Source organism: Anser brachyrhynchus (genome assembly GCF_964034855.1).
Source record: "Anser brachyrhynchus genome assembly, chromosome: 23".
NCBI classification, from domain to species: domain Eukaryota; kingdom Metazoa; phylum Chordata; class Aves; order Anseriformes; family Anatidae; genus Anser; species Anser brachyrhynchus.
The window spans coordinates 2,565,360-2,590,482 of NC_137716.1; the positions used below are offsets into that span (position 1 = coordinate 2,565,360).

The following is a 25,123-nucleotide window of genomic DNA, read 5'->3' on the forward strand; positions in this document are numbered from 1 at the left end:
CATTAACCCCCCCCCAGCGGCTGGAAGAAGCCCCCCGCCTACAGCCCGAGCCCCCCCGGTGCGGGATGCGGCCGCGGGGCTCAGCCGCAGGCAGCTCCCAGCAGCTCCCAGCAGCTCCCAGCAGCTCCCAGCACCACCAGTGGCTTTGTGCCAGCGGCTGGGCGCAGCCTGGCTGCGGGCACCCGGTGGCAGCGGGACCCCCCCCGGGCTGAGCTGGGCTGGGCTGGAGGCGGCGGGCACTTGGTCCCCAAAAGTTCTCCAAAAACCAACAAAAAAAAAATCAATTTCCAGTTTGGGTTTCGGGCAGGGTGCTGCTCCCGGCCCCGGGGCGCAGCACCGCCAGTCCCTTCTCGAGCGACGGCGGCGGCGCTTCTCCGCTCCGAAAAATAATTCATTTTTAAAATTAACAACAAAAAATAGTTAAAAAAAGAGGGAATGATGCCGAGAGGCTGGAAGGCGGCGGGGGGGCGCAGGACGGCCCCGCTCAGCAGCTCTCCTCCTGGTGGTAGTAGTGGTACCCGGGGGGGTCCGCGCCCGGCTCGCAGGCGGCGTCGCCCCCCTCGGGCTGGCCGCCCTGCGGGCAGTACTTGGGGTCGTAGATCTGGCGGCCCAGGCCGAAGACCTGCCCGCTCTGGTTGGCGCCCTGGTTGGAGCCCATCTGCAGGGACATGGAGGAGTTGTCGCACTTCTCCAGCCCCATCTTGGCGTCGTAGATGTGCCGGCGGGTGCCGGGCGCCGTCATGCCCACCTGGAGGGGACGGAGGCAGCGGGGCTCAGCGCGGCGCTCCCCGGCCGTGCCCCCCTGGCCGCTGTCCCCCCCCCCCCCCTCACCTGGCTGGCACACTTGTTGGTGCCCATCTGCAGGCTGATGGTGGAGTGGTCCATGGGCGGCAGGATCTGGTTCTTGGGGTCGTAGAGGTGCCGCCGGGTGCCGTAGGCCGTCATGCCCGACTGGCTGGCGCACTTGTTGGTGCCCATCTGGCACAAAGGGGCTCGGTGAGAACCGGGCGCAGCCCCACGGGGGCTCCGTCCCCTCCCCATCCCCACGGGGTGGGCAGCGGGGACACCGCAGGGCACCCCCCAGACCCCCACCGCGGCGGTGGGCGCCGGGGGTTCGCCATCCCTTGGGGGCAGCCCACCTGCAGCCCGATCACGCACTGCCCGGCCTTCATCTTGGCCTCGTCGAAGTTCCGCTGCTGCTTCTCCGAGTACTTGACGCCGATGTCCACGCCGCTCTGCATCCCCTTGGTCTTGGCCTGCCGGGGAAGGGTGGCGAGGAAGGAGGGGGGGGGTCCCGGATCACCCCCCAGGGGCCACACCCGCGGTGTCCCCATCCCGTCCCTCGGCCCCGCGCTCTCACCATGCCCGCCAGCGCCAGCAGCGACACCTGCACCTGCGTCAGGTTCCCGCTCTCGAAGAGGTCGTTGGCTTCGAAGAGGTCCACGGGGTTCATGCCGTAGCTGGCCATGGCCTTGATGAAGTTGGAGAGGTTCTCGAGCTGCGGCGGGGGGACAGAGCGGTCAGGGGGCGGCGGGAACCGGGGCGGCTCGGCGGCGGCCGGGGGCAGCTCGCTCCTACCTGGTGCCAGTTCTGAGCCGAGCGGTTGATCTTCCGCACCGCGTTGGGCTGCAGCTTGTTCATCAGCCTGGAGGGAGGCGGCGGTGAGCTGGGGGGGCCGCGGGACCCCTCCGCTCCTCCCTCCCCACAGCCCAGGCACTGACACCGCATGGGGCTCCCTGTGTCTGTTCCCCCCCTGGCAGGGGAACGCCGCAGCCCCGCGGTGCTGGGGAGCCCCCGGGTCCGTGCCCCGCTCTCCCACCGCTGCCCGGGCTGATGTTGGCGCAGGTTTGGCTGTGTCCAGCCTGCCCTAAAGGGTTCCCCCGGAGGGCAGGGGCCGAGGGGCCGTGCTGGCATCACTCACTCGCAGAGGATGACTCCATCCTTCAGCCCCTTCTGGAAATCGGGCCCGATCTGCTGCCCGGTGACGCTCTCGATCCACGTCCGCAGCTCTGCCTCCTTCTGTGGGTCGTACTTCTGGGCGAGCTGGCGGGGCGGCAGGGGCTGGTCAGGCACATCCCCTCATGCGCCCCAAACCCCACCAGGGACAGCTCCCCGGCACCACCTCCCGAGCCCAGCACGACGCCGGTCCCCAGCCGCCTCTCGGGCGCCACAGCGCCGAGGCGGGGTTTGGACGGCCCCGGGATATTTGATCAGCTGCAATTTCCTGGTGCACAGGAAACCCAGATTCAGCAGCACAGAAACCGCTGGGGGGGGGGGGGGGGGGAGCAGAGCAAGAGCAGCGCCCGGCCCTGGGCCCTGCGGGGTGGGCATGGCGTGCCTGGGGACCAAGAGCCGGGGTGGGGGGCAAAGACATCACAGGGGAGAGCATCTCCCCCCCAGCGCCAGCTGCCCAAATCCCCCTCCAGAGGCTGGGCTCAGTCTGCACGCAGGATTTGGGGGGCAAGCACGGCCAGGCCGCCCCCAGCCCCATCCTTGGCGCAGGAGAGGGGACAGCGGCGGCACGACGCGGTGCTGCCATCAGGCACGGCCGCTTCCAGCACGAGCCCGCAGAGCCTCGCACGCAGCGACCCAGAGACTTCTGCAGCTTTCAAAGGGGAAGAGGAAGAGCTGCCCACGTGGGCCGTGGGGAGCAGCCCCCCGCGAGGCCCCGTTTCTCCCCAGTGAATGGGGAAATCAGAGCCTGAATGGGGAAATCAGTCCCGGTCACCGACCCCGCGATGCTCTTCCCTCCTGCCGGGCCCATCGCGCCGCCGCAGATTCCTCGGCCACCGCGGCTATGCCAGGAATGCGGACGCCTCCTCCCAAATCGAGAGCAGCTGCCCAGGCCGGCAACATCGCCTCGGACCCTGCCCGCAGGGACAGCAAAGCCCCCCCTGGTTTGGGGCAGGAAGGAGAAGGCATCACGGGGGGAGGCTGAAAGCCCCGAGCACCTTCGCTGCCTGAGAGGAGCCAGCGCAGCCCTCCTGTGCCACACCAGCACCCAGGGTCTGCCACGAGGCTCGCCTGTCCCCTTTGTGCAGGGATGGACGGCAGCAGGGGTGCTCAGCACATGCACCCACGGGACCTGCGCCTGCTCCATCGCCACCCCTGGCGTGGCAGGGGACCCCAAGCCGCTCACCAGGCTCCCCCAGACACCTAGCCACATATAGGCAGGACCGAGGGGGACCCTGAGCTCTGCAGTCTCTGGCCAAACTTCACCCATGCCGCAGTTTCCCTTCTTGCAGCCCTGGGGATACCCTCCCCTTGCACAGGGAGCAGCTGGGGGGGGGGACACACAATCCTCCCCTGACAGCCCCCAGCTCTCAGCCCCGCACTGGGGCTGGGTCCCCAGGGGTCCCAGAGATGGACGCGGCACTGCCCTGTGGGGAGACAGCGGCCGTGCCTGAGGGCTGCGGCCCCAAAGGGGAAGCTGGACTCGGCCGGGGCGCAGGGACGGTCCGGACATCGCGGCCACACTCACGGCATCACGCGAGCGCCGGCCGGGGGAACCTCGCTTCCCAGCCAGCTGAGCTCCCGGCACGGCGGCGCCGATTCCCTTCCACCTCCCTGCGCGCGGGGCTCTCAGCGGAGGCGGCAGGGGAGTGTCAGAGCGGTCTCGTAACGGGACCAGCCCAAAATCAGATCCCACCACGGCCCAGGCTGCGAGGGCTTGCGTGGCCGGGGAGGGTGCCGCTGGTTCGACTGGTTCCCGGGGTGATGTCAGCCTCCAGCAGGCGCAGCGGGGCAGTTCGACTGGCTCCAGTCTTGCTGAATCAAGCTGAAGCGCCCAGGAGCAGGCACCGGCGAGGCTCCGGCACGTGTCCACCAGCCCCGTGCGGAGCACAACCCGGGTGCAAGCAGGGGCCCGTCCCCGCGCGGTGATGAAAGACAAATCCCCTGCGAGGACGGGGAGGGGAGCCCGGCACAAGCCGCGTCCCGCGGCCGCCCGGTCCCGCAGCCGCACACGGCTGAGCCCCGGGATGCGGTGCGCAGCCCCTTCCCCTGCCTGCCCCCAGCCCCTGCGGGCTGCCCTCGTGTCCTGGCAGGGCACAGCCACTGGGGCCATGGTCCTGCTGCCCCGGGAGGCGTTGGTTAACCATGGCCAACCTGTGGTTCACCGGGCCGGGCACGGCCCAGTGCCACCGGCTGCTGCCACCACGTCCCTGCATGGGGCTGGGCTGCAGCCACCCCCAGAGCCCGGCCGAGCAGGGGCGCACAGGGAAGGGGAGGGGGCTTCTGCGTCCCCTGGGGCAGGACCCCCGTGCCCATGGTGCTGGAGCTTGAGGCGGGGATGGGAGGAGCCCGGGGCACCCATCGCTGCCCACCGGCACCCGGTGCCGTCCCGCCGAGGCAGGTGGGTGCAGCCAGGGGTAAAGAGCCCCGGCGGAGGCACCGGGTTCCCCTTTCCCCTTCCGCCCCTTCTGCAGGGGACGGCCGGGGCCCGGGGTCCCTCCCAGACCCCTCCCGGGACCCCGCGGGCAGAGTCAGGGCTCCCTGATACCGGGACCCCCCTCCCGCTGCGCCCCGGGGCTCTCCATCCTCCCGGCCCCCCGGCTCTCTGCCCCCCGGTGGCGCCGGGACCCCTCCCGGGACTTCTCAGCCCTGCGCCCCCCGGTGGCACCGGGTCCCCGCCCCGGCTCTCCGGGACCCCCGAGCGCAGCCGGGACGCTCCCGCGGCACCGAACCGCCCCGGTTCCCGGTTCCCGGCGGCCCCGGAGCCCCCTCGCTCGCCGCCGCCCGGTGGTCCCGGGCCCCCGTCCCCCCCCCCCGCGGCTCACCCGGTTCTTGACCTCGGCGGAGAGGCCGTAGGACGGGCCCTTGTTGAACTGGGAGTTGCTCATGGCGCGGCGGCAGCGGAGCGGGCACCGGAGCGGGGAGCGGCGGCACCGGGCGGGACCGGGCGGGGCGGGGGGGTCCGGGCGGGGCGGGGGGGGTCGGGCCCGGCCCCCCCGCGCTGATTGGCCGGGGCCGAAATGCCCAAATAAGGGCAGGAGCGGCCGGAGCGCGGGGGGGGTCCCGCGCACCCCGACACCGAGCCCCGGGGGTCCGGGGGGGTCCCGGGGGTCCCGAGAGCCGGGGGGGGGCCGCGCTTGGAGCCGTACACGCGCGGGCACCCCCGCGGGCTGGGGCGCGCCCCCCCCAGCCGCGCACACGCGTGTGCGCCCCCTTACACGTGCGCACCCCGGGGCGCGCCGCCGAGCCACGGGCGCGGACCCGCGCGCGCAGCCACGGCCACGCGTCCCCCCCCCTCCCCACGCCCCCCTCCCACGCCCCCGACCCCCGGTGGCCGCCGCCCGGCCCCGTCCCGTCCCGTCCCGTCCCGTCCCGTCCCGTCCCGTCCCGTCCCGGGGCGCTCCCCGCGCCGCCGCCGGCAGATGGCACAGCAGAGGCGGCCCCCGGCCCCCGGCCCGCCCCGCGCGGGGGTCCTGGGGGGGCTCCGGCATCCCGACCCCCGCCGAGCCGCCCGGAGCCCGGCGTGCGGGGCCCGGGAGCCGTCCCCGAGCAGCCCGGCGGGCACCGGGCTGGGGAAGGGTCCGGGCCGGCCGGGCCCCCCGCGCCCCCGCCCCGCGCCCTGCCCGCCGCCCCCGGCCCGATCCCTGCTTGCCCCGCGGAAGGTGAACGAGCGGCTTCACGGATGGGCTGTGCCGGGGGGGGGGACACGGCGGGGGGCGCACACAGGCCGGGGGGGCTGGGGCGGGGGTCCCGGGGGGCAGCTGGAGCTGGGCTGGGCTGAGCCGGGGAGGCCAAGCAGGGAGCATCCCACGGGAGGGCGCCCGGAGCCCCCTGCTCGCCCCGGTGCCCCCAGCCCCGTGCAGCGGGACCCGACCGCCCCACGGCTCTGACGTCCCACGGCCCCGGTCCCGGGGGGCTCTGCCCGCCCTGGGCCCCTCCGCACCGCCGTGGGGTGCAGCGCAGCAAAACCCCTCGGAGATCCCCCCCGGCAGCGCGGACACCGAGCCCCGGGCGGCACCGAGGGGGTGGCCAGGATCCCCCTTCCTCCCTGCCTCGCGCCCTCGCTGCACATTTGGCTTTTTCCTGTTTCAGGTTCGCCTGCAGAGCCGATGAGGAAATAAGGCGGCGTCACACGCGCCGTCCTGACAGTTGGCTCCAGCGAATGTGGCCGGCGGGGTAGCAGCGGGGCTGGCAGCGAGGCACCCCGAGGTGCCCCCCCCGGGCAGCGATGTTCTCCCGGAAGAAGCGCGAGCTGATGAAGACCCCCTCCATCTCCAAGAAGAGCCGGGCGGGGAGCCCCATCCCGCAGACCCTGCCGGTGAGCGCTGGGGGCCACGGGGACAGAGGGGTGGTACGGCCAGAGGGACACGAGGAGGAGGAGGAGGAGGGAGCTGAGGAAGGACCCACTGGGCCTGGCTGGGGGGATTTTGCCCCAGATGAAGGGGACGGAGCAGTGGCCGAAGGGCCTGACGTGGGGAGGGTGGGCGAACGGGGCTGGGGTGCAGCGGCAGAAAGCTGGGGGGGGCCAGCAGTGGTGGCTGTGACCGTGGGTCTGTGTGGGCAGAGGGACCCCCGGACTGCCCGGGGGGCAGCAGCAGGAGCGGGGGGACGCGGGGCTTGGGCAGCGCCTCGGCCCTGCCATGTATTTATTTACTCAGCAGCAGCCCAAAGGCGCTGAGGGGGGGGCGAGAGGAAGCGCCTCGCCTCCGCGGGGCAGCGGGGCGGCCGGGGTTCCTCCGCGCCCGTGGCACTGCCCGCCCCGCGCCTGCGCTGCGCCCCAGCCCGCAGGACATGCCTCTCGGGGCCGGTGAGACGAGGCCACCGGGCCCCCGGAGCCCGCCCGCGGCTCCTTAGCGAGGGGGCCCCGTCCCCGCGCCCACCCCTGTCCCCACGCTGCCGCTCACCCCCCAGAGAGGGGCCTATGGGTGGGCGCAGCCTGCGGGCGCTGGGGCCGGCCGGACGCAGGGATGCTCGGCCGGGCGGCCGGGAAGCACAGCTACAGCCCCTACGCGGCCGGGCTCCGCAGGACGGGTAAAGGCAGCTCGCCCAAGGGCTCCCTGGACTCGCTGCCCCGCACGCCCGGCGTGCGGCTGACGGTACGGGGACGGCGGGGGGAGACCGGGCTCTCGGGGACGGGGGCACGGGGACGGGTCTGCAGCGGCCCCGCTGAGGGCAGAGCGCCCGGCGTGGCCGAGGTCTGCAGCAGCCTCGTGCTCCGGGGCCAGTCCCGGTAGGAAGGCGCCCGCCGCGTCCGCCCCGTCTGCACCAAACCCGGCTTCCGGGCCCCGAGAGGCAGCGCCCGGCTGGGGATGCTGGGACCCAGCGCACTCGTGTCACAGCCGGGGGGTTCTTGGGGGCTGGGGGGGCGAGGACAGCCGTGGGACCCCTCCCCAGGCAGTGAGGGCCCCTGGGGGTGGGGGGCTCCCGCTGTGCCCAGCCCCGGGGCGGATGGAGGGTGCTGGTGCCAGGTTCTCCCTCCCACAGTTTCACCCCCCAAAACGGGGGCTCCCTCTGACCGCCACATTTCGGCAACGTCAGTGGCCTCGGAGGTGGCACCTTCCCCTTCCCCATCCCCATCAGGACAAGGGACAAGGGACGTGCCAGACCTGGGGATGGGACGGGCTCAAAAAGAGGAAGGGATGCGTGGGGCCGGATTCTGCTGTCGTTTGGCTGCGTCAGGGCCCTCCCCGGGGACGGGGGCCTCCCGTGTTGTGGGTGCTGATGGGGACGGGGCAGCGTCACCCACGCAGTCGTTGTGTGCCCCCAGGACAGGCCTGGAAACAACAAAACCAGGGCCCCGGGGGCCAGTGGAGGACAAGGGGCGAGGGGGGTGGGGGGGGTGGGGGGGGGGCCAAGCTGGCTGCTGGCTTCAGAGCCGATGGTTGCTGGTGGAACACCCGTACCCGGCGGTTAACCTGCAGGGAGCTGGGGAGGGTTAAGGCAGTGCCAGCTCCGAGGCTGCCCGTGATGCTCATCCCGCCCCCCCAGGACCATCAGCAGTGCCGGGGGCTCTCACAGGGCGGGGGGGTGCAGCCCGGCCCCTCCAGCCCTGCCAGCACCAGCCCCCCGGCCAGCACCCCGTCCCTCCGTGCTGGTGGGGCTGGGGGGAGCTGCCCCGTCCCTCCCCAAGCTGGGGTCCCAGCCGTGTCCCCCCCCCCCCCCGGGGCTGACCCTGGGCCGTGCTCCCGCAGGACCTGTCCCGGAAGGATTGCCTGGAGGCGCCCGGCTCCAGCCTGGGGGATCTGCCCCCCGCCAGCTCCAAGCTCAGCAGCAGCCCCAGCGCCGTGGGCACCCTCAAGCGCCCCACCAGCCTCAGCCGCCATGCCAGCGCCGCCGGCTTCCCCCTCACCGCCGGGGCCCCCCGGGCCATGCCCAAGGGCCACAAGACCCCCACGTCCTACAGCCCCATGGAGGGCGGGGAGGGCCCCTTCATCGACGTGGAGGACATCTCCCAGCTGCTGACGGACGTGGCGCGCTTCGCGGATGCCCTGGAGAACCTGCGGGATGTGGTGCTGCGAGACGGTGGGTGCCGGGGGGGGGCAGGCTGTGGGCAGTGAGGCTGGGGCACTGCAGACCCCCCCACGCCACCTCCTGCACAGCCACACGGCTCTGCATCGCCCCATGGCACGGGGCTGCGGGGCACCAGGGACGAGGGATCCGGCGTGGGCAGGTCCAGGAGCACCCCGAGCTCAGGGGCAGGTCCAGATCCGTGGGTGGGGGTCTGTGCCCTGGCCGAGAGGGGGCCGGGACCCCGGGGGCCGCGCAGAGCCAGGCGGGCAGCCGGTGGCGGGTGGCTGCCGGGAGCTCGGAGCCAGGATAACGCGGCTTCCTGCCTGCGAGCTATTTTCATCCGCCCGCTTTCCTGTTTACACAGCAGCGGTGCCAGCTGCCTGCCAGGGCCCCCAGACCCCGCGGGGCACCGGGCACGGCCCCGGACCCCCGGCCCTGCCTCACTGGGGCAGCCGTCGGGATGGGGGCGATGCCCTGGGGCGGGCGCAGGGCCGGGTGGGATGCGGGGCCGGGGGCTGTGGGCGTCCTGGCTCCCAGGAGGCAAAGGAAGCGGCAGCGATCTGGTCTTCCCCGCAGCGAGGTGGGGCTGCCGGGGATCACATGGTGCCCTGTTTTCAGCGCTGTCTTCGCAAATATGTTGACGCATCCCCGTTTGTCATGGAAAACGTGGCACTGCCTCACCCCGGCGGCTGGATCCGCAGCTGGGCTGGCGCGGAAAGCGCCCGGGGCTCTGCGCGGCCCGGGGGTGGCAGGATGGCAGTGCAGGAACAATGCCTCCGGGTCCTGCGAAGATGTAGGCACTGCAGGGCAGGGAGGAGATGGCTCCGAGCTCACCTGCGGCCATCCCGTCACCGGTCCCCCTCGGGGTCAGCGGTCACCGCTGCCCCCAGTTCGCTCCTGGCCGAGCTGTCCCACTGGCACAGCCGGGACGGTGCCGTCCCCAAGGCAGCACAGGGGGAGAGGCCGGGGCTGGTGCACGGGGACATCCTCAGGGGCACGGCGTGGGGACGTGGCCGTGGTGTTGGGATGCAGCCGTGATTTGGAGAAGAAGCAGAGGAAACTCCTTCCTCAGCTGGTGCAGGGAGGGGAGGGTTTGCCCAGCTGGGCAGCGGGTGCCAGGCTGCCCTCCTCCAGTGCATCCTTAATGCGTCTTTATGGGATGCTCATCACCGCCTTAACTGGCTGTCCGCACCCTACCCCGAGCCCCTGGGGCTGGACCCTGCCTCCCCCAGCCCCGGGTGGGCAGCTGGAGCCCCCCGAGGGGCTGCAGTCCTGGGGCCGGACCCCCGGGACGCGGCCAGCCCGGCTGGACACGGGGCAGGGCAGCAGGGCGGACCTGCTGCGTCCCTCCCGGCGGCCGGCGGGAAGGAAAGGGCGGAAATGAGGAGGAAATTCCCAAAACGCTTTCAAGGGAAAAATTCACTGCTGAGGAATAAATGCCTAAAAGGCAGGGCTGCCCCCGGCCCGGCCCTGACCTGGGCGGGGGGACGGGAGCGGGAGGCGGCGGTGCCCATCCTGGGGTCCCCGAAGGCAGGGGATGGGGTGCACGATGCCGGTGGCCCTGCCCGCAGCGTGGCTGGCAGGGGATGGGAGAGGGGCACCAGGGCTGGGGGGCAGCAGGGGGGGCAATGCTTCAACCCCACCCCCTCTCTTGCAGACCCCAAGGAGTCCCAGCGGCCGCAGGCCCACGAGTGCCTGGGCGAAGCCCTGCGCGTCCTGCGGCAGGTCATCAACAAGTACCCGCTGCTCAACACCCTGGAGACCCTGACGGCGGCGGGGACGCTCATCTCCAAAGTGAAGGGTGAGCCGAGGGGGCTGCGGGCCCCGTCCCCTTCCCTCCTGCCCTGTGCGGGGAAGGGGGGGCCTGGGGAGCCCATCTGGGGGCTGCCGCACGGATGGGGCAGAGGGCAAAGGCATCAACAGCCAGGAGCCAGCCCCACGCCTGGTCTGCGGCACCCTCCCGCCTGCCCCACAGCGGGGTCTGCTCCTGCCCCGTGCCCCCCACCCAGAGCAGGGCTGCCTGGTCTCGGTGTTTGTGTTCTGAGGGCGATGCAGTGCCAGAAATGAGAGCCCAGATCCCTGCCTGGGGGCTTCCAAGCACGGCCGTAGGAAACACGCTGAAACGCCCGGCTCCTGTCCTGTGCCGCCCCTCGCAGCACCCCCGGTTTGTGGGGGGGGGGTCCGCGGAGCCCGGATCCCAGCTGGGGCAGAGCAGTTAGAGCCGCGGCGGGGAGGGGGGCGGCTGCGCTAACCGCAGGCAGAGCACAACACTCACAACACTTTGCGTCACCGCTGCGTTTCCTGGACACCGAGCGGTAACCACGAGGGGACAGGAAGCCTCGTCGCGGCTGGAAGGAGCTCTGCCGTGGGGCTGGCCCCACGTGGGGCCGCGGGGCCCCGAGGTGGAGCAGGGTCCGGCACCGAGGGCTGCGGGGATGGCGGCCGGGATGGGGCAGGTCCGGGTCCGGGTCCTCACCCAGCAGCGGAGGCACCACGAGCGTCCCTCGGCCCCGGCGCCTGCAGGGCACGGTCAGAGCTGGTGCTGCCGCCGGTTCCTCTTTCACCTGGGTGGGAGGAAGCCTCCGCACCTCGGGGCAGGGGGCTCTTGATCAGGCCACGCCGGCGGCGAGGCAGGTTCACGGTCAGCAGCGCCTTTTTGGCAGCCCTGGGTGATGGAGTAAATAAAACACGAGCCAGGCGATGCTGGCAGGGAAGCCCAGCCCGAGAGCGGCGAGCGATGGGGAAGCAGCGACACGGAGCGCTGTGCTGCACAACGTCCGTGCCCTGTGGGGATGGCCCTGGCCCCCCGCTGCTCCCCCAGCCCTCCCCAGCTGCGGGCTGTGTGCTGAGCACCCCCACACACAGTGCATTTGCTGGGGCACGCTGGAGATTGATCCCCAAATCTCCAGGAGCAGCGAGCCCCCGACCCTGTGGGCAGGATGCCCCCAGTCCTCCCCCACCTGGGACTGGGACGGGCACTGGTGGTGACGGTGACAGGGCTCCTGCCTTTCCCCCACGTCCAGGCTTCCATTACGAATCCAACAATGAGACGGACAAGCGGGAGTTCGAGAAGGCCGTGGAGACCATCGCAGTGTCCTTCAGCAGCACGTAAGGGCTTTTGGCCAGGGGTCCCACAGAGCAGGACCCCCCGGAGCCCACCGCCCCCTGCCAGAGCCCAGTCCTGGCCCCGTCCCCTCGCACACGCACGGCCCCCACGTGGCAGCTGGGGACCAGCGGGACCCTGCTGGGAGCACAGATGTACGGCGTGCGTGCACGGGCACCCGCTCCTGCTGCCACCCGCACCAGGGCCCAGGAGGGACCCCAAAGCCAGCTCCAGCCCCTGGCCCACCCTCTCCTCCTCCTCCACCTGCACCTCCAAGACCACAGCAAACACCGCAGCTCCCACTGCCTTGGTCCAACCTGTCCCCAGACACGAACGGGGTCGCTGCTCGTCCTTCCTGTTGCTGACCCCGGTTGTGTTCCTCTTCTCACAGCGTGTCTGAGTTCCTCATGGGGGAGGTGGACAGCAGCACCATCCTCTCCATCCCACCCAGCGACCAGAACCAGGTGAGTGCTGCTGCTCCCCGCGCGTGGGTCTCGCTGTGCCGGGGTCTCAGCCCCAGCTGGGGAAGGAGCACAGCCCCTGACCCGGGGATCCAGCTCGCCCCCGTGCATGCACGCAGCACCCTATTTCTCCAGGGATGTTCCCAGCAGCTCGTGGCTTTCCTGTAGGGCCGCAGGCTGCGCGCTGCAGACTTCAAGCAGTAGCAGAACAGCTCCAGCAGCTCGGGGTTGCTGCCTCCCCTCCATCCGCTGCCCCTCTGGCTACTGCCCTTCCTCTTATGTGATGATGAATTCCTTTTCTTTCCCAATTTCTCAAGTCTATGGAGAGCCTCTACACCGGGATCTCTGGAGGAGTCGTCATGCCTGCGGGCATGGAGAGCTATGACACAGGTGAGCGGGAGCGCGGTGGCAGGTTCGGGGTGGCAGGGCACCCTGCTGAGCAGAGCAGCCGGCAGGACCGGGCGTCCTCCCATCGCCGCCGCGGTTCTCAGCCACACGCAGCCCCTTGGCTGCACCAAAGCAGTCAGAAGGGCGAGGTGGACACCGTGCTGGGTGAGGTGGACACCGTGCTGGAGTCCGGCTGCACCCTACGCAGGGCTGGTGCTCATGTTTCTGGCAGTGCTGCTCCTGGAGACGGTGCTGGCAGGGCGCAGGCTCGCTCCCCGCCTGCTCTAACCCCGCACAGCCGCTGCCACCAGCACGGCAGGAGCGCACAACCCAGCTGCTCTTCCTGGCAGCGAGCAGAACGTGAAAAACCTCATTACGGGCACAAAAACGGCTTTGAAGCACAACTGGGTGCTGGCAGCCCGGGTTGTCTCAGGAAGGCATTTCCTGGGCTGAGCAGCCTCTGAAGGCACAGCTGAGAAGCTGCTGCTGGTGGCCCCGGTGCCTGCAGGACAGCGGCACGTTTCGGTATGATGCCGGCACAGATAACGGCAGGCGCAGCAGGGAGGAGTTTGCACTGAAAGCTTGAGAAGGCTGAGGCAGGCAATGGGTCAGGAAACCTTGCAGGAGCGAGCGAGGCGGCTCTGCTCGGGTGCTGGGGTTTTCCCAGCTCTTCTGGTGGTCCTGGAAACTCGTGAGCAGCAGCAGCACGGTTCAGTGTCGCTCCCCTTTCCTCTCGTCCCCACGTCACAGTCCGTCCGGCTGCGGAAGAAGTGGACGTCATGCTGCAGCGCTGCGAGGGAGGCGTGGATGCTGCCCTCCAGTACGCCAAAAACATCTCCAAGTACATGAAGGACCTCATCGGGTACCTGGAGAAACGGACCACGCTGGGTGAGACGGGATGGGTGGCGGGTGGGATCGCCGCAGCGGGGCTCAGCGCCCCGGGGCAGCATCGGGACAGGTCCCTGACCTCTAAGGTCGCACACACGAGGCTGAGGGAGCCAGAGCTTCTGGACCTTGATCTGGAAATGGGTTTACACTGGGTAGTTGGGGGCTGCCTCCTGCTCCAAGAAGCTGGGGCGTGCAGTTTGCTCCAGGAGCTGCTGATGGCGTGGTGTGTGTGGTCAGGAACGAGCCACTTTTCCCCTTTGGGAAGGGGATCTGCCTACACCGCCGTGTCTGCAGGTGAACCGGGTCCGTGCAGATGCAAAGACTGATTGCTGGGGAAGGAGAGGGCTGCAGACACTGCGAGGACAAAAAGAACTTAATTCCTGAAGTCCTTGATTTATGTTTGAAAGGACCCCACTCAGCAGGGAAACCCTTGTGTTTCACCTCTTTTCACTTGCAACCTTTTCCTTCCAGAAATGGAGTTTGCCAAAGGGCTTCAGAAGATGGCAAACAGCTGCAAGCAAACCATCACGCAGGAGGTAAGTCCACGTTCAGGCCTCCCACGGCCTCCCTCCAAGCAGTCTCTTGGCAGCCTGCACCACGCTCTCTCGGTCCAGCCCAGGGCTTTTTCCAGCAGCTGGCAGCAAGCCGAGCCGCCCGCTATTCCTCCTCCAAACGCCGCACCAGGGGACGCGTCTCTTTGCTTCGCGCTGCGGTGATGAGGCTCAGGGCTGTGCATTTTCTCCTTTCTCAGACAAGCATGCCTTTCCTGTCCATCTACTTGCTGGCCCTGGAGCAGGATATGGAGTACGGGACGTCGGTTCTGCAGACTGTCAACACCCTGCAGCACCAGACCTTCCTCCAGGTGAGGGGATGAGGCGGCGCAGCTCTTAGCCAGTCGCCTGCTCCTCCCAGGGGTTAGGTACCAGGTCTAGGGGAAAGTCCCCAGGTTCAGCAAAACCCTAGGGCACCTCCTTGTTGTCCTCCACCTCTGTTGAGGCCTCTCTGCGACTGAGCAGCCCCTGTCTGCACAGACCAAGCCTCGCTGAGCTCCCGGGGACAGCCGCTCTCTGGGGCTGCCCGCCGGGGAGAGGCGATGTCCCGCTGCGCCCTGCCACAGCACAGGGTGGCTCTTGCTTAGGAACTGGACCTGGCACTTCCCGGGCTGCAGTTTTCCATCCACGACACAAACCCTCCCTGTAACCGAGCCCAGGGGTGCTATCGGGGACGATCAGCACCCCTGCAGGAGGCTGCCCCTTGCAAAGCCTCTAGCCAGGGGAAGCACAGCGAGCGCTTAGCTCAGCCAGCCGCGCCGTTTGTTTCTCCCTCCTGATTCAGCCACTGACAGTGAGACGCCTCGAGCACGAGAAGCGGAGGAAGGAGATCAAGGAGCAGTGGCACCGGGCACAGCGGAAACTGGTGAGGAACGCAGGCGCGCAGCCCAGGCTGGGTTTGTGCTCCCCAGGTCCAAGGTATTCCCATGTGACGTGTCCGCGAGGATTTGGGACTCCTTACCTGTCCCGAGTGTGGCTGCTTTGTGCCAGGGAGCCTCTTCCCAGGCCTGGGGGACGCTGCAGGGGTTCCCAGGGGTCTCCCTGCAACGCAGGAGCTGGAGGAGACACTGCTGTGCCGCGCAGCCCCTCTGCTTGTACAGAGCAAGGGATGGAAGAGAGCTTTGGGCAGCCAGATCTCTGCCTGTTTCCCTATAGAGGCTCTTCCTTTATTATTAACCACTGCTTATAATCATAGCATCACAGCCTGGCTGGGCTGGAAGGAACATTAAAGATCCTCTAGTTCCACCCCCCAGTGTCTTAGGGCTGAAAGTCCTCTCCTTCCACGCGTCTTCCACAAGTGGAGCTCGTTGGTGTCGGTCACGAGCCCAGGCTGTGGCCACGTGCACGAATCTCTCTGGGCAGCTGGGAGAGGCTGTGGGAGGTAACCGGGAGGCAACGATCCGCTCGCAGAGCTCAGTCCTCACCCTGGGTCGCTCTTTCCTTGGCAGCAAGATGCAGAGGTCAACCTGCGCAAGGCCAAGCAGATATACATGCAGCGCAGCGAGGAGCACGACAAGGCCAAGTACATGGCAGCGAAAGCGGAGGAAGAGCAGCAGAGCACCACCAGCGGCATCACCACCAAAGCCCTGGACAAGAAGAGGCGGCTGGAAGAGGAGGCCAAGAACAAGGTAGGAACGTAACAGCTCCGGGTGGCGGCCGAGCGCCTTGCCAGGGGCATCTCGTGCCTTGCTGTCCTAGCACAGGAGCAGCCTGGAACAACGTGGGCTGCACCGAGCCCCCCGAGGAGCAGCTCTCCTTACCTACAAGCGGTTTCATCTCCTGCTCTCCCATCTCCCAGGCAGAAGAGGCGATGGCCACCTATCGGACCTGCATCGCAGATGCCAACACCCAGAAGCAGGAGCTGGAGGACACCAAGGTGAACTCCTTGCGGCAGATCCACGAGCTGATCAAGCAGAGCGACCAGGTCATCAAGCTGGTGAGTAGGGCAGGGGGCCGTATCCTGCCCAGTTCAGACGAGGTCCAGGAGGGCACGCAGCTCCCTCGTGCCCCAAAAAGCCATGGGTCAGGGCTGCAGACCCAGCACTGCTCTGGGCTAACCGGGGGCTCCTTGTCTCTCTCTCCCCTGTGTGTCACCTCACAAAGCTCACGCCTGGTTTTCTCTACGTTACTTTTAGGCCACAATCGCCTTCTACCAGATCATGCACATGCAGACAGCTCCGCTGCCCGTCTACTTCCAGACGCTGTGCGAGAGCAGCAAGCTCTACGACCCCGGGCAGCAATACGCCTCCCACGTCAAGCAGCTGCAGCGAGGAGACGAACCCGATATCCAATACGACTTTGAGCCTTACGTGTCACACAACGCCTGGTAGGCGGGCAGGGAGGGAAGCGTCACCCTTTTGAGATGTTCACGCGTCCCTCTCCCTTCCATCCACTTGGACGTCCCCTTTTCTCCTTCCTCCCGACCACCAGGTCCCCCTTTATCCGGACGCGGAAAGGCAGCTTCAATGCCAACGACTTCTCCACGAGCAGCAGCCCCGACGGGGCCGGGCTGCCCAAGGACGGGGCCCCCTCGGAAGGGGGGGCAGGAGCCAAGGAGCAGCAGAGCGGGGCAGCAGCCGAGCGGAGAGGTGAGCCTGCGGCGGGGAGCCCCTGTGCCCCCTGTGCCCTTCCTCCTGCTCAGGGGCTTGGGGGGACTCCAAGGGCTGGCACCAGCGGGACAGGCTGGAAAGGGAAGCCTCGCAAGCTCCATTTCCTGAAGGACAAGGACACACGAGCAGATCCGTTTTGATCTGGGCTTTTTTCTGGTTCTTTTTCTTTTCTTTTGCTGTCTCCTGTCACCTGCTGGACTACGCTCCGTCTTCCCATCTCTTCTTTGCCTCGCTGAGGGTGCTCTGAGCCTCTTCACCAGCCTCTAAATAGGAAAATGAGCAGCTCCCATCAGCCATTTAAGCATCTCCCAGAGTCTAGGCTGTCCTCCTGTGGTACTCCTGAACGCAGGAAGCAATCTCAAACGGAATGTGTGTTTTCTTCTGCAGGTGGGAGGGGACACCAGGTCCATAAATCCTGGCCAACCTCCATTTCTGAAACCGACAGCAGTCTGGATTCAAACACGGGTAGGTACAGCACACGGTCCAGGGCACTCAGTCTTCACCCTTCTGATAGTGTAAAAACAGAGCATCAGAGTTAGGTGGCATCTGTTCCTCCCCCCTTGTTATTTTTTAAACCTGCCTTAAAATAAGACTGCACAGTAAGCAACCACTGACCCCAGCTGCTATAGGATGGGATGTGGGACCCTGAGCCCCTGCCCTGCTGCATCCCTGCGTCCTCCCCCCTGCAAGGCGCCGGGAGGGGACGCGCTGCCCCTGTTGGCCCCGGGTTCCTCGCTTTCCCTTGAGACCTACCCAGGAGCACAAGGCACAGCGCTTCTTGCCATGGGACTCAGCCACACGCTAAGAGTGCACTCAGACGAGAAGCAGCTTTGCCAGCGGTCTCACTGGCTTGGGGGTTTTGTTTTGGCAGGTGAATTCAGCCATAAACTCCAGCGGTTGTCTTCCAACGGCACTATGTCCTCCAGCGAAGAGCTGGAGGAGAAGGACGAGAACGCCACCTCCTTTGAGCAGAGTAGGTGACAGAGCGGGAGGTGAATCGGTGCTGGGCGCGTGGCTCCGCACCCACACACCATAACAGTGCCGACTGCAGGCTGATTTTCCCAAAATTCGGTAGTTCTGGAGGTAAACTGAGCACTTGCTGGGAGGAGAGGTAAAATGATGGTAACCCCATGAGGAAGATGGTAGCATTTCCTTTACCAAGGGGTGAGCTCTGCTCAAAGCAGCAGAACAGGAGCTGGCACCTCAGCGCGGGTTGTTTGTAACGTTGCTAAAGGACGCGTGCAGCCGGGGGGTGAGGGCCCCACGACAGCGACCCTCCTGCTCCAGCCGTGCTGAACCTCGCCTCCCCAGGAGCCAGGACGTGGACGTGTTCCTCCTGTTCTGCTTGTAGGCATCAACGGGATCACCCCCGAGATGACTGCTCCGACAGGACCCTTCCGAAACGTTGGCTTATCCAAGGCTGCCCAGACCCACCGGCTGAGGAAGCTCCGGACCCCTTCCAAGTGTCGGGAGTGCAACAGCTACGTTTACTTCCAGGGAGCGGAATGTGAGGAGGTAAAGCTGGGAGAAGTGGGAAGAGAACGCAGGGGGTGGGACGGGTGGAGGACACGTCCCAGGAGCCGGGTGACCTCGGCTGGACTTGCAGTCCTGTGACTCGGTCTGTCCTCAGACATGAGCCACGCGTCCCGCAGCAGGCGTGTGGGGTAACTTTTCACGCGGGTGTCGACAGATCTGCTTCAAACCCAGCCCGGAGCTCAGACACGCAGACGGTCAGAGCTGTGGGGGTAACCACAGGCAGCAGGTCCAAGTTCCGTGGAAGCGGAGCCACCAGCTTGAACTTTGGGGCAGGATTACCCTAACGCTGCTCCCCCCTGTGCCCAGGAAGGCAATTCCCTGCTGCTCTTCCTCAGTGCTAGGACTGGTTTGTGCTGTTGGGGTCGGCCCCGCTGAGGCAGCCCCGCGGTGTCTCCAAGGAAGGCGTTTCTCCTGCCTGCAGCCTGCTCAGCCCCTGGCTGCCTCTGGCTTTCGGCAGCTCCTTTCCACTCCCTGCCTCTGTCCCAGCTCCGAGCATTTCCCTCTGTTTTCCAGTGCTACCTGGCCTGCCACAAGAAGTGCCTGGAAACCTTGGCTATCCAGTGCGGGCACAAGAAGCTCCAAGGGAAGCTGCAGCTCTTTGGGCAAGACTTCATGAAGGCTTCTCAGAGCAGCTCAGACGGCATCCCCTTCATCATCAAGAAGTGCATTTCCGAGATTGAGAAGCGGGCGCTGAAAACCAAGGTGACTCACCCCTCTTCCCTCTCCTTCAGCTACGTTGGCTCAGCTGCCTCCTCGCGAAGTGAACTTCTCTCTTGGTACGAAGACTTAAGGCTCAGATGTTCCAGGTTACCAGCAGGCAGGAGGCCGGAAAGTCCCGTTATAAACCTGGCCCTGGTACTAAAAACTCTGCCCTGGGAACCCGCTTCTCGTGCCTCCCTCTCCTATGGAAGGGGAACACCAGTAAGGTCTGGGCTGGGACAGGCTCTCCCGGACCTCCTGAGAGGGATTTCCAACCCCAAAAGGACAGGATAGGAGCAAGGAGCTAGCTGTCTCATGCAAAGTTGAAGAGAAACATCCCTCCTCCTCACTTCAGCTCCATTTTTGTCTTTGACAGGGCATCTACCGCGTGAACGGTGTAAAGACCCGTGTGGAGAAGCTTTGCCAGGCGTTTGAGAATGGGAAGGAGCTGGTGGAGCTGTCCCAGGCCTCCCCTCACGACATCAGCAACGTCTTGAAGCTCTACCTGAGGCAGGTGAGGTGCCCGCAGGAACTGACTCTCCAAAACCAAGCCTGGCTCCGCTGGGTCAGGGTGATCCTGCCACAAACTGGGCTTAGTAACTGCCCGCTGTGTGAGGGTGCGGGGGCGAGAGGCCCCTCCTGGCTGGGAAGGGGTCGGGACGGAGATGTGTACACATGTGGAGTGGGGAGGAGAAGGCTGCCCCCGAACAGCGCTCCCGCTGCCTCTCCTCTGAGCGCCAGGCTCCTGCCCCCAGCCGAGCCGCAAGCCATCAGTGCGCGGCTCCTCGTGGTGCAGCGAGATGCCTGCCCACAGAAATACACACACAGAAGTACAAAACCCTCCCACCCCCGTGCAATTGGGGAACCAGGCAGGCAAAAGGGAAGTGACCCAGCAAAGGTCACTCCGCACGGCAGGGCCGGGGCCGAGCTCACTTCTCCCCAGCGGCTCTGCCCGCAGCCAGCCCCGGGCTCTGCCCTCCCGACATCGGCAGTACGCAAAGCTCGGCGCAAACTGCGAGAGCCACATCCTCAAAGGGGCCACCACAAGGCAGGAGGGGAGGAAGCAGCTTCTCTCTTGCTGCAGCCTCGCCACTTAACGCTCCGTGCTGCGCTTCCGGAGGGCTGGCGGCACGGTGCCAGAGCTCGGCTGCCCCCGCGCCAGCACCAGCGCCCGGCGCCGTGCTCAGCTCAAGGCTTGTCCCTGGGTTCCCTGCCCAGAGGCAGGGAGAGACAGGCTCTGAATTGCCTCTGCGGTTTCTCCGGAGAAGAGAAAGCAGAGTGCAAAGAGAGGAAGAAATGAGCACTGAACCACAATCCCATCTCTCGGTACATTGCGGAGAAATCCACCTAAGTCGCTCTGTAAGAGTGCTGAGCTGGAGGGAAGCTGCTCTGTGGCGAAGGCAATCCATCCCCGGCAGACATCTGTTTAAGCCACCCTGAAAACATCACCAGTGCTGCAAAACCACCAACTGGTTAACGTGCTGCCTTGGGTGCTTTATGCAGAGTACAAAGCAAGAGGTTCCACCTAACCACAGCCCCGCCTGTGCTGCAGGCTATGCTGATCGCATCTCGCCTTCTCCTCCCGGGGAACAATTCATTCCGGCCTCTCTAACAACCTCTTATCTATTGGGAAACTGCTCTGCCCTTCCCGAGCCAGGGCTTTTCGAGAGGGGGGAAAAAAGAGAAATCCTGCACCTGGAGGCAGAGGCTCTCAGGGCCCGTCTCCCTCTGTTGTTGCAGCTGCCGGAGCCCATCATGCCCTTCCGCATGTACAACGAGCTGATGGGCCTGGCCAAGGAGAGCCTGCAGGGCAGCAGCGAGGCCAAAGGCAGGAGCGGGAAGGGGGGGCCCGAGCTGGTGGACAGAGGAGCCGACACGGACAAGGTGGTGGTGACCCTGGTGCTGAAGCTGAAGGAGCTGCTGAAGGAGCTTCCCTGGGAGAACATGGCCACGCTCCAGTACCTCCTGCAGCACCTGAGGAGGTGAGAAGGGCCGGGCCAGGGCCGGGTGCCCCCCCTTTATCCCCAGGGTGGGAAGGGGCAGGGAAAGGAAGGCGCAGCCACCCTGCAGGACATGCCATGCTCGCTCTCACGAGCTCCTCTCCCTCCTCCCAGGATCGTGGAGGTGGAACAGGACAACAAGATGACCTCGAGCAACCTGGGCATCGTCTTTGGGCCAACACTGATGCGCCCGAGGCCCACGGACGCCACCATTTCCTTGTCCTCGCTGGTTGACTATCCCCACCAAGCCCGCATCATCGAGGCGCTCATCATCTTCTATTCGACCATCTTCGAGAACAAGGAGGCCCCGCTGCTGGCCGACGCCAGCAAATATGCCGCAGACACCAAGGAGGAGACGGCCAGCAGCCCCAGCCTGGTACGAGTCCCAGGGGAAGGGAGCACGCGTGGGGGGGCTATGGAGGCAGCCTGCTTGTGCTCACAACCCGACAGCTTTCTGAGGACTTGCCCACACAGGGAAGGAGACCTGAATACCTTCCTGGCACCTTCCCGTGAGAAGGTTTTGCTGCTGCTTAGCTTGCTCCCTTTTGGAAGCTGTGCCTTTGCAGTTCAAAGCAGCCGCTAAGCTTTTAACTCACCAGCATAAATCACAGCAGCTTCTCCCTGTAGGCAGGCATAAAGTGATAGCAGCTGAGGAGGGGAGGGAGGACAGCTGAAGATTGGGGAAGTGAAGATCACCCAGCCTCACACACATGGCCCCCAAAACCCAGCAGGATATGAGGGGAAGGAAAGGGAGCCCAGGCGAGCGCCCGTCTCGTGCCTGGGGAGGAAGCTTCCCCCTGCCCGGCTCCAGACCACGCTCCTGCAGCCCTGCCACCAGGCGGGCACAACGCTGCTCGTGCTCTGCCATGTGTCAGGGACCTTCCCCATCCCTGCTGGGCCACCCCACGGTGCAGGGCTGGCCAACACAGTTGGCTCTCTGATGAAACTTACCGTGCTTCGTCACTTCCCTGCGTGCATCCCCACGCCGCTTGTGATTTTCTGTCCCAAAAGAACCGTCTCAGTCAGGCGGGGAGGGGGAGGACGGAGCCTACCTGCCTTTACACAAGGACAAGAAGTTATTTTGGGGAGATCTCTGGAAGGAGGGAGTTCTCCTCCTTGTGCCCTAACTGCTGTCCCTCCCCCCAGGACGATGCAGGCTCGCAGCCCGCAGCGCCGCACAGCTCCGTGCCCTGCCTAGCGCTGCCTTTGGAGAAGGAGAGTTTGGATTACAGCACGGACTCGTTCGGAGGTAAGTGAAGGGCACTTGGTGGCTCCTCCCCAGGGGGGCACGGGTCTCTGGGGAGGGTCTGAAGGGCTCCAGGGGACTTTGCCCTCCCAGGATGCCAGCTCCATGCTCGAGCACAGCCGGAAGCCTCCACCTGATGGCTACAGCCCCCTCTCATTGCCAGTAGCTGTTGACATGGCCCTCGGCCACGGGGTCCTTCACCCGCACATTTTGTTCACTGAATTCACCTTAGCAAAGGGGTCAAGGACAGAGGGAGGACCAGAAGGTAACCACGCCATCCACTCAAGTGGTTCCCAAATGAAAAAATTCCACCCAGAATGCCCAAATCCACCTTCACAGGAGGGCAGAGCCCAGTTCCACCAGTAGCACCGAGCCTGTCCCCTGCCCCAAACGCTGTGGGTTTGCTGGGCCCCGGTGCCGGGGGGGTGACACGCGGCTCCCTGCGTCCCTCAGGGTCCGGCGACCGCTCTGTTGACTCCGACTCGGAGCTGGAGGACAACGGGGAGCCTCCAGCGGGCAGCGGCCCCAGAACGCAGCTAACGAAGCAGGAAAGCGAGACGAGCACAGACGAGGCTCAGTTCTGCGACGACGCGAGCGAGGGACAGCGCAGCCGGACCTGCAGCACGGGGCAGTCGGACACGGAGGGCTCGGCGCCGCGCTGCCGCAGCCCCCCGGGAGAGGAGCAGAGCGACCTCGAGGAGTACCCCGAGAGCAGCCTCGAGCCTGCCCAGGCGGACTGCGACACAGCCTCGACGCCTGCCGCTGCCCCGGCCGTCGGCTGCCAGGCCCCGGCCCAGCCGTGAGCGGCGGCCCCGGCCCGCCTGAGCTCCTAGCAGGGAAACGCGGGCACCGGGGAGGGCACGGGGCGAAGGCCCGCAGCCACCCTGGGTCAGCCTGCAGCACACGAAGCTGTGGGGCAGAGGGGTGGGAGGGAGAGCACGCGGCCGCGGGCCTGCTCGGGAGGGTTTGGTGTGCCAGCTGCAGGCGAGTCCCTGCCGCCTCCTGACTGAAGCTTTCACACAAACCCCGAGCCCCCCCCCCGGCTCCCAGCAGGGAAAATCCGTCCGCTTCGCCTCAGCTGCTGGGAGCCACGGGGCAGAGCCCCTGCCGGGTCCGGCCTCTGTTCATGACGCACGTTTCTTCGAACGGAGCTGAAGCGCGGGGACCTTTCGCTTCTTTCAGACCGGGGAAAAACCCCGGCCTTCGCCGTGCCACTCCACAGGCTTTAAGTTTTGCCGCCGGTCCTTAATCCTACGGCTCTTCTGCGGAAATAGAGACGCAAGGCTCCAGCTGAGCTCATCCTCCCTGCCGGCAGCGGCTCAGGAGGAGAAGAGGCTGCTGGCAGGAGACGCAGGACAGAGCTCCCCGAGGAGCTGGGGGAGAAGGGCTCCACGGCCCCAAGTGCTGCGGGTGCAGCAGCAAGGCCTGAAGCCAGCAGCCGGACCAGACGCCTCCCGGCACTGCTTGCAGTTGGGATAACACCACCAAGGAGCGCGGGGCTCCACGGAGGCTGCTGAAAGCCCCCTGTGGCACCCCACACAGAGCAGGCATCAGGGCCGCGCTGCTCGCTGAGGCTGGGCAGGGTACAGGCATTGTTTACAACCGGCTGTACCGGGCGTCCGCAGCCCAGCTACGCATTTACTGCCTCAGCACTTCCACGCAACGCAGGACTGAAATAGCAGCGTGCCCTTCCTGGCTCTGCTGGCAAGGTTTGCAGTGCTGCTTGTATTTATGGGCATTCTTCTACTTTGCAGGAGCCGTGCAAAGAGCAACCCCCAGGCTGAGCAAGCTCAGGGGACTGGCTTTCCCAGCTGCACACTGTGTGATCTCAGGGTTTTTTTCTGGTAGACATTTGGTCTCCAAAACCTCAGCTGTGGCAGCAACAAAAAGCTGCTGCAGGTCACCAACAGGCAGATGCTTCCCCACAGGATTGCCATCGCCTGAACCAACTTATAGCCCCTGCCAGTATATGAGGCTTTTTTTTTTTTTTTTTTTAAAGATAACCCTTCAACATGAATCTGCTACCTCTGCTGGCAACAGAACTTAAGAGGGTTGAACAAGACCAGCCAAAGTTTTTTTTTTTTAAAAAGCTATGAGACTTTTCTGCACTGAAGCCTAGAAAAACAAGTAGATTTTAAGCTTAGAAAGAGCCGAAAGCTGCTTCCTTCTCCTGCCCTGCTTGTACCTGGACCTGGACTGTGCTCCTGCCGTCACTGCCAAGTGCCCCCAGACCCTTGCCCTGGGAGGGCCCGAGATCAGCAGAGCTCAAGAGCTCCCTGCCAGGCACAGATGCACAGGGGCTGGCACACACGAGACAACTCTCAGTCCACGGTTCCTAAGAAATTGCACAAATCCAAAGCAGTTCTCTAATAATCAGCCAGACCCTTCCTCCGTGAAATGCTGAGTACCAACTCATCTCTTGTGCTGCCTACTCACCTGTCAGGCCTCGCCTCTGCAGGTTCGCGTGGATGTTCTCGAGAGAGGACAGCGAGGGGGAAGGCAGACAGATTTCCAGCCAAGGAAGCGAAGCGGGAGCGGTGTCCCAGCTGAAGATACACTGAACGGTGTTTGGAAGGGTTATGCACACCTCATTACTGTAGAATTGGGCGATCGAACAGACATTTGATCCCTTAAGAGGATCAGTCTCCAACACAGTAGAAAGAGCCTGGGCTTTCCAATTGCCAGAGCTCTCCTAGACTAATTGGAAAAGCATCTCAGCACAGTAGGGAAAAGGTACACAAAACCAAAGTTAAATTTTACAGCTAAAAGGTTTGTAACTGAGCCAAAGAAGAGCTTAGAGCTATTTGTGAGACGATCTGCTGCATAGCTCTTCAACAAGACAGCTGGATTTTTCCAGCAGGTCATTTTCATGGTAGCAAGGGAAATTTCTTGCTATCAGAACTGCTACCACGGGCGGTACCACGTGTGTGTGCGAGGATGGATGACGGGTGAGTGCGAGTGAGGGAAGGGACAAAAGCTATGCTGGAGCTTCACAAGGTAACAGGCACCCTTCTGTTTGTACATAAGTTCAGCGTGAAAAGAGAAGTGTTGAAAAGTGTTTGTTGTGACGTGCCTGTACTGCTGTATGAAACTACCTTTTGTGTTTTGCTGTGTTCAGGTTGACCTGCTTCCAGAAAGAATAAAATTCATGTGTTCCAAACCATGTCTGTCCTGGAGATC

The 25,123-nt window shown here is 65.6% G+C and overlaps 2 protein-coding genes across 4 annotated transcripts; one reads left to right on the forward strand and one right to left on the reverse strand.

Annotated features, from left to right (window-relative positions):
* Nucleotides 1–64: 64 nt before the first annotated feature.
* CNN2 (calponin 2) lies at nucleotides 65–4,896 on the reverse strand. The gene is made up of 7 exons (XM_080565819.1): nucleotides 4,779–4,896; nucleotides 1,922–2,043; nucleotides 1,579–1,645; nucleotides 1,361–1,498; nucleotides 1,140–1,256; nucleotides 832–978; nucleotides 65–748 (listed from the first exon to the last, which is right to left on the reverse strand). Exons 1-7 carry the CDS (start codon nucleotides 4,839–4,841, stop codon nucleotides 485–487), a joined length of 918 nt encoding a protein of 305 aa, XP_080421945.1. The 5' UTR covers nucleotides 4,842–4,896; the 3' UTR covers nucleotides 65–484.
* Nucleotides 4,897–5,502: 606 nt separating this feature from the next.
* On the forward strand, nucleotides 5,503–25,106 carry ARHGAP45 (Rho GTPase activating protein 45). 3 transcript variants are annotated; one of them, XM_080565812.1, is made up of 24 exons: nucleotides 5,503–5,615; nucleotides 6,046–6,271; nucleotides 8,145–8,475; nucleotides 10,121–10,264; nucleotides 11,487–11,571; nucleotides 11,958–12,030; nucleotides 12,345–12,417; nucleotides 13,165–13,302; nucleotides 13,774–13,838; nucleotides 14,054–14,164; nucleotides 14,638–14,718; nucleotides 15,302–15,481; nucleotides 15,652–15,789; nucleotides 15,989–16,179; nucleotides 16,284–16,441; nucleotides 16,850–16,927; nucleotides 17,334–17,435; nucleotides 17,814–17,977; nucleotides 18,512–18,700; nucleotides 19,074–19,211; nucleotides 20,438–20,679; nucleotides 20,812–21,073; nucleotides 21,844–21,946; nucleotides 22,397–25,106. In XM_080565812.1, the coding sequence occupies exons 2-24, from the start codon at nucleotides 6,182–6,184 to the stop codon at nucleotides 22,744–22,746; spliced, it is 3,486 nt and encodes a 1,161-aa protein (XP_080421938.1). In that variant the 5' UTR covers nucleotides 5,503–5,615; nucleotides 6,046–6,181; the 3' UTR covers nucleotides 22,747–25,106. The 3 variants fall into 3 exon arrangements, with proteins under 3 accessions (XP_080421938.1, XP_080421937.1, XP_080421936.1); XM_080565811.1 differs by lacking the exon at nucleotides 5,503–5,615 and having other exon boundaries at nucleotides 5,675–6,271; XM_080565810.1 differs by lacking the exons at nucleotides 5,503–5,615; nucleotides 6,046–6,271 and adding an exon at nucleotides 6,426–7,049.
* The last annotated feature ends 17 nt before the right edge of the window (nucleotides 25,107–25,123 follow it).

What these genes read in the sequence shown, in the direction of transcription:
- CNN2 (XM_080565819.1), bottom strand. Translation starts at nt 4,841, where the DNA reads ATGAGCAACTCCCAGTTCAACAAGGGCCCGTCCTACGGCCTCTCCGCC. An exon ending in TGCTGGCGCTGGCGGGCATG is followed by an intron (nt 1,257 to 1,360) that starts GTGAGAGCGCGG and finishes CTTCCCCGGCAG; the next exon opens with GCCAAGACCAAGGGGATGCA. An exon ending in CCAACAAGTGTGCCAGCCAG is followed by an intron (nt 749 to 831) that starts GTGAGGGGGGGG and finishes CGTCCCCTCCAG; the next exon opens with GTGGGCATGACGGCGCCCGG.
- ARHGAP45 (XM_080565810.1), top strand. Translation starts at nt 6,921, where the DNA reads ATGCTCGGCCGGGCGGCCGGGAAGCACAGCTACAGCCCCTACGCGGCC. An exon ending in CGCCACCTCCTTTGAGCAGA is followed by an intron (nt 17,436 to 17,813) that starts GTAGGTGACAGA and finishes TTCTGCTTGTAG; the next exon opens with GCATCAACGGGATCACCCCC. An exon ending in CGGCCAGCAGCCCCAGCCTG is followed by an intron (nt 21,074 to 21,843) that starts GTACGAGTCCCA and finishes CCCTCCCCCCAG; the next exon opens with GACGATGCAGGCTCGCAGCC.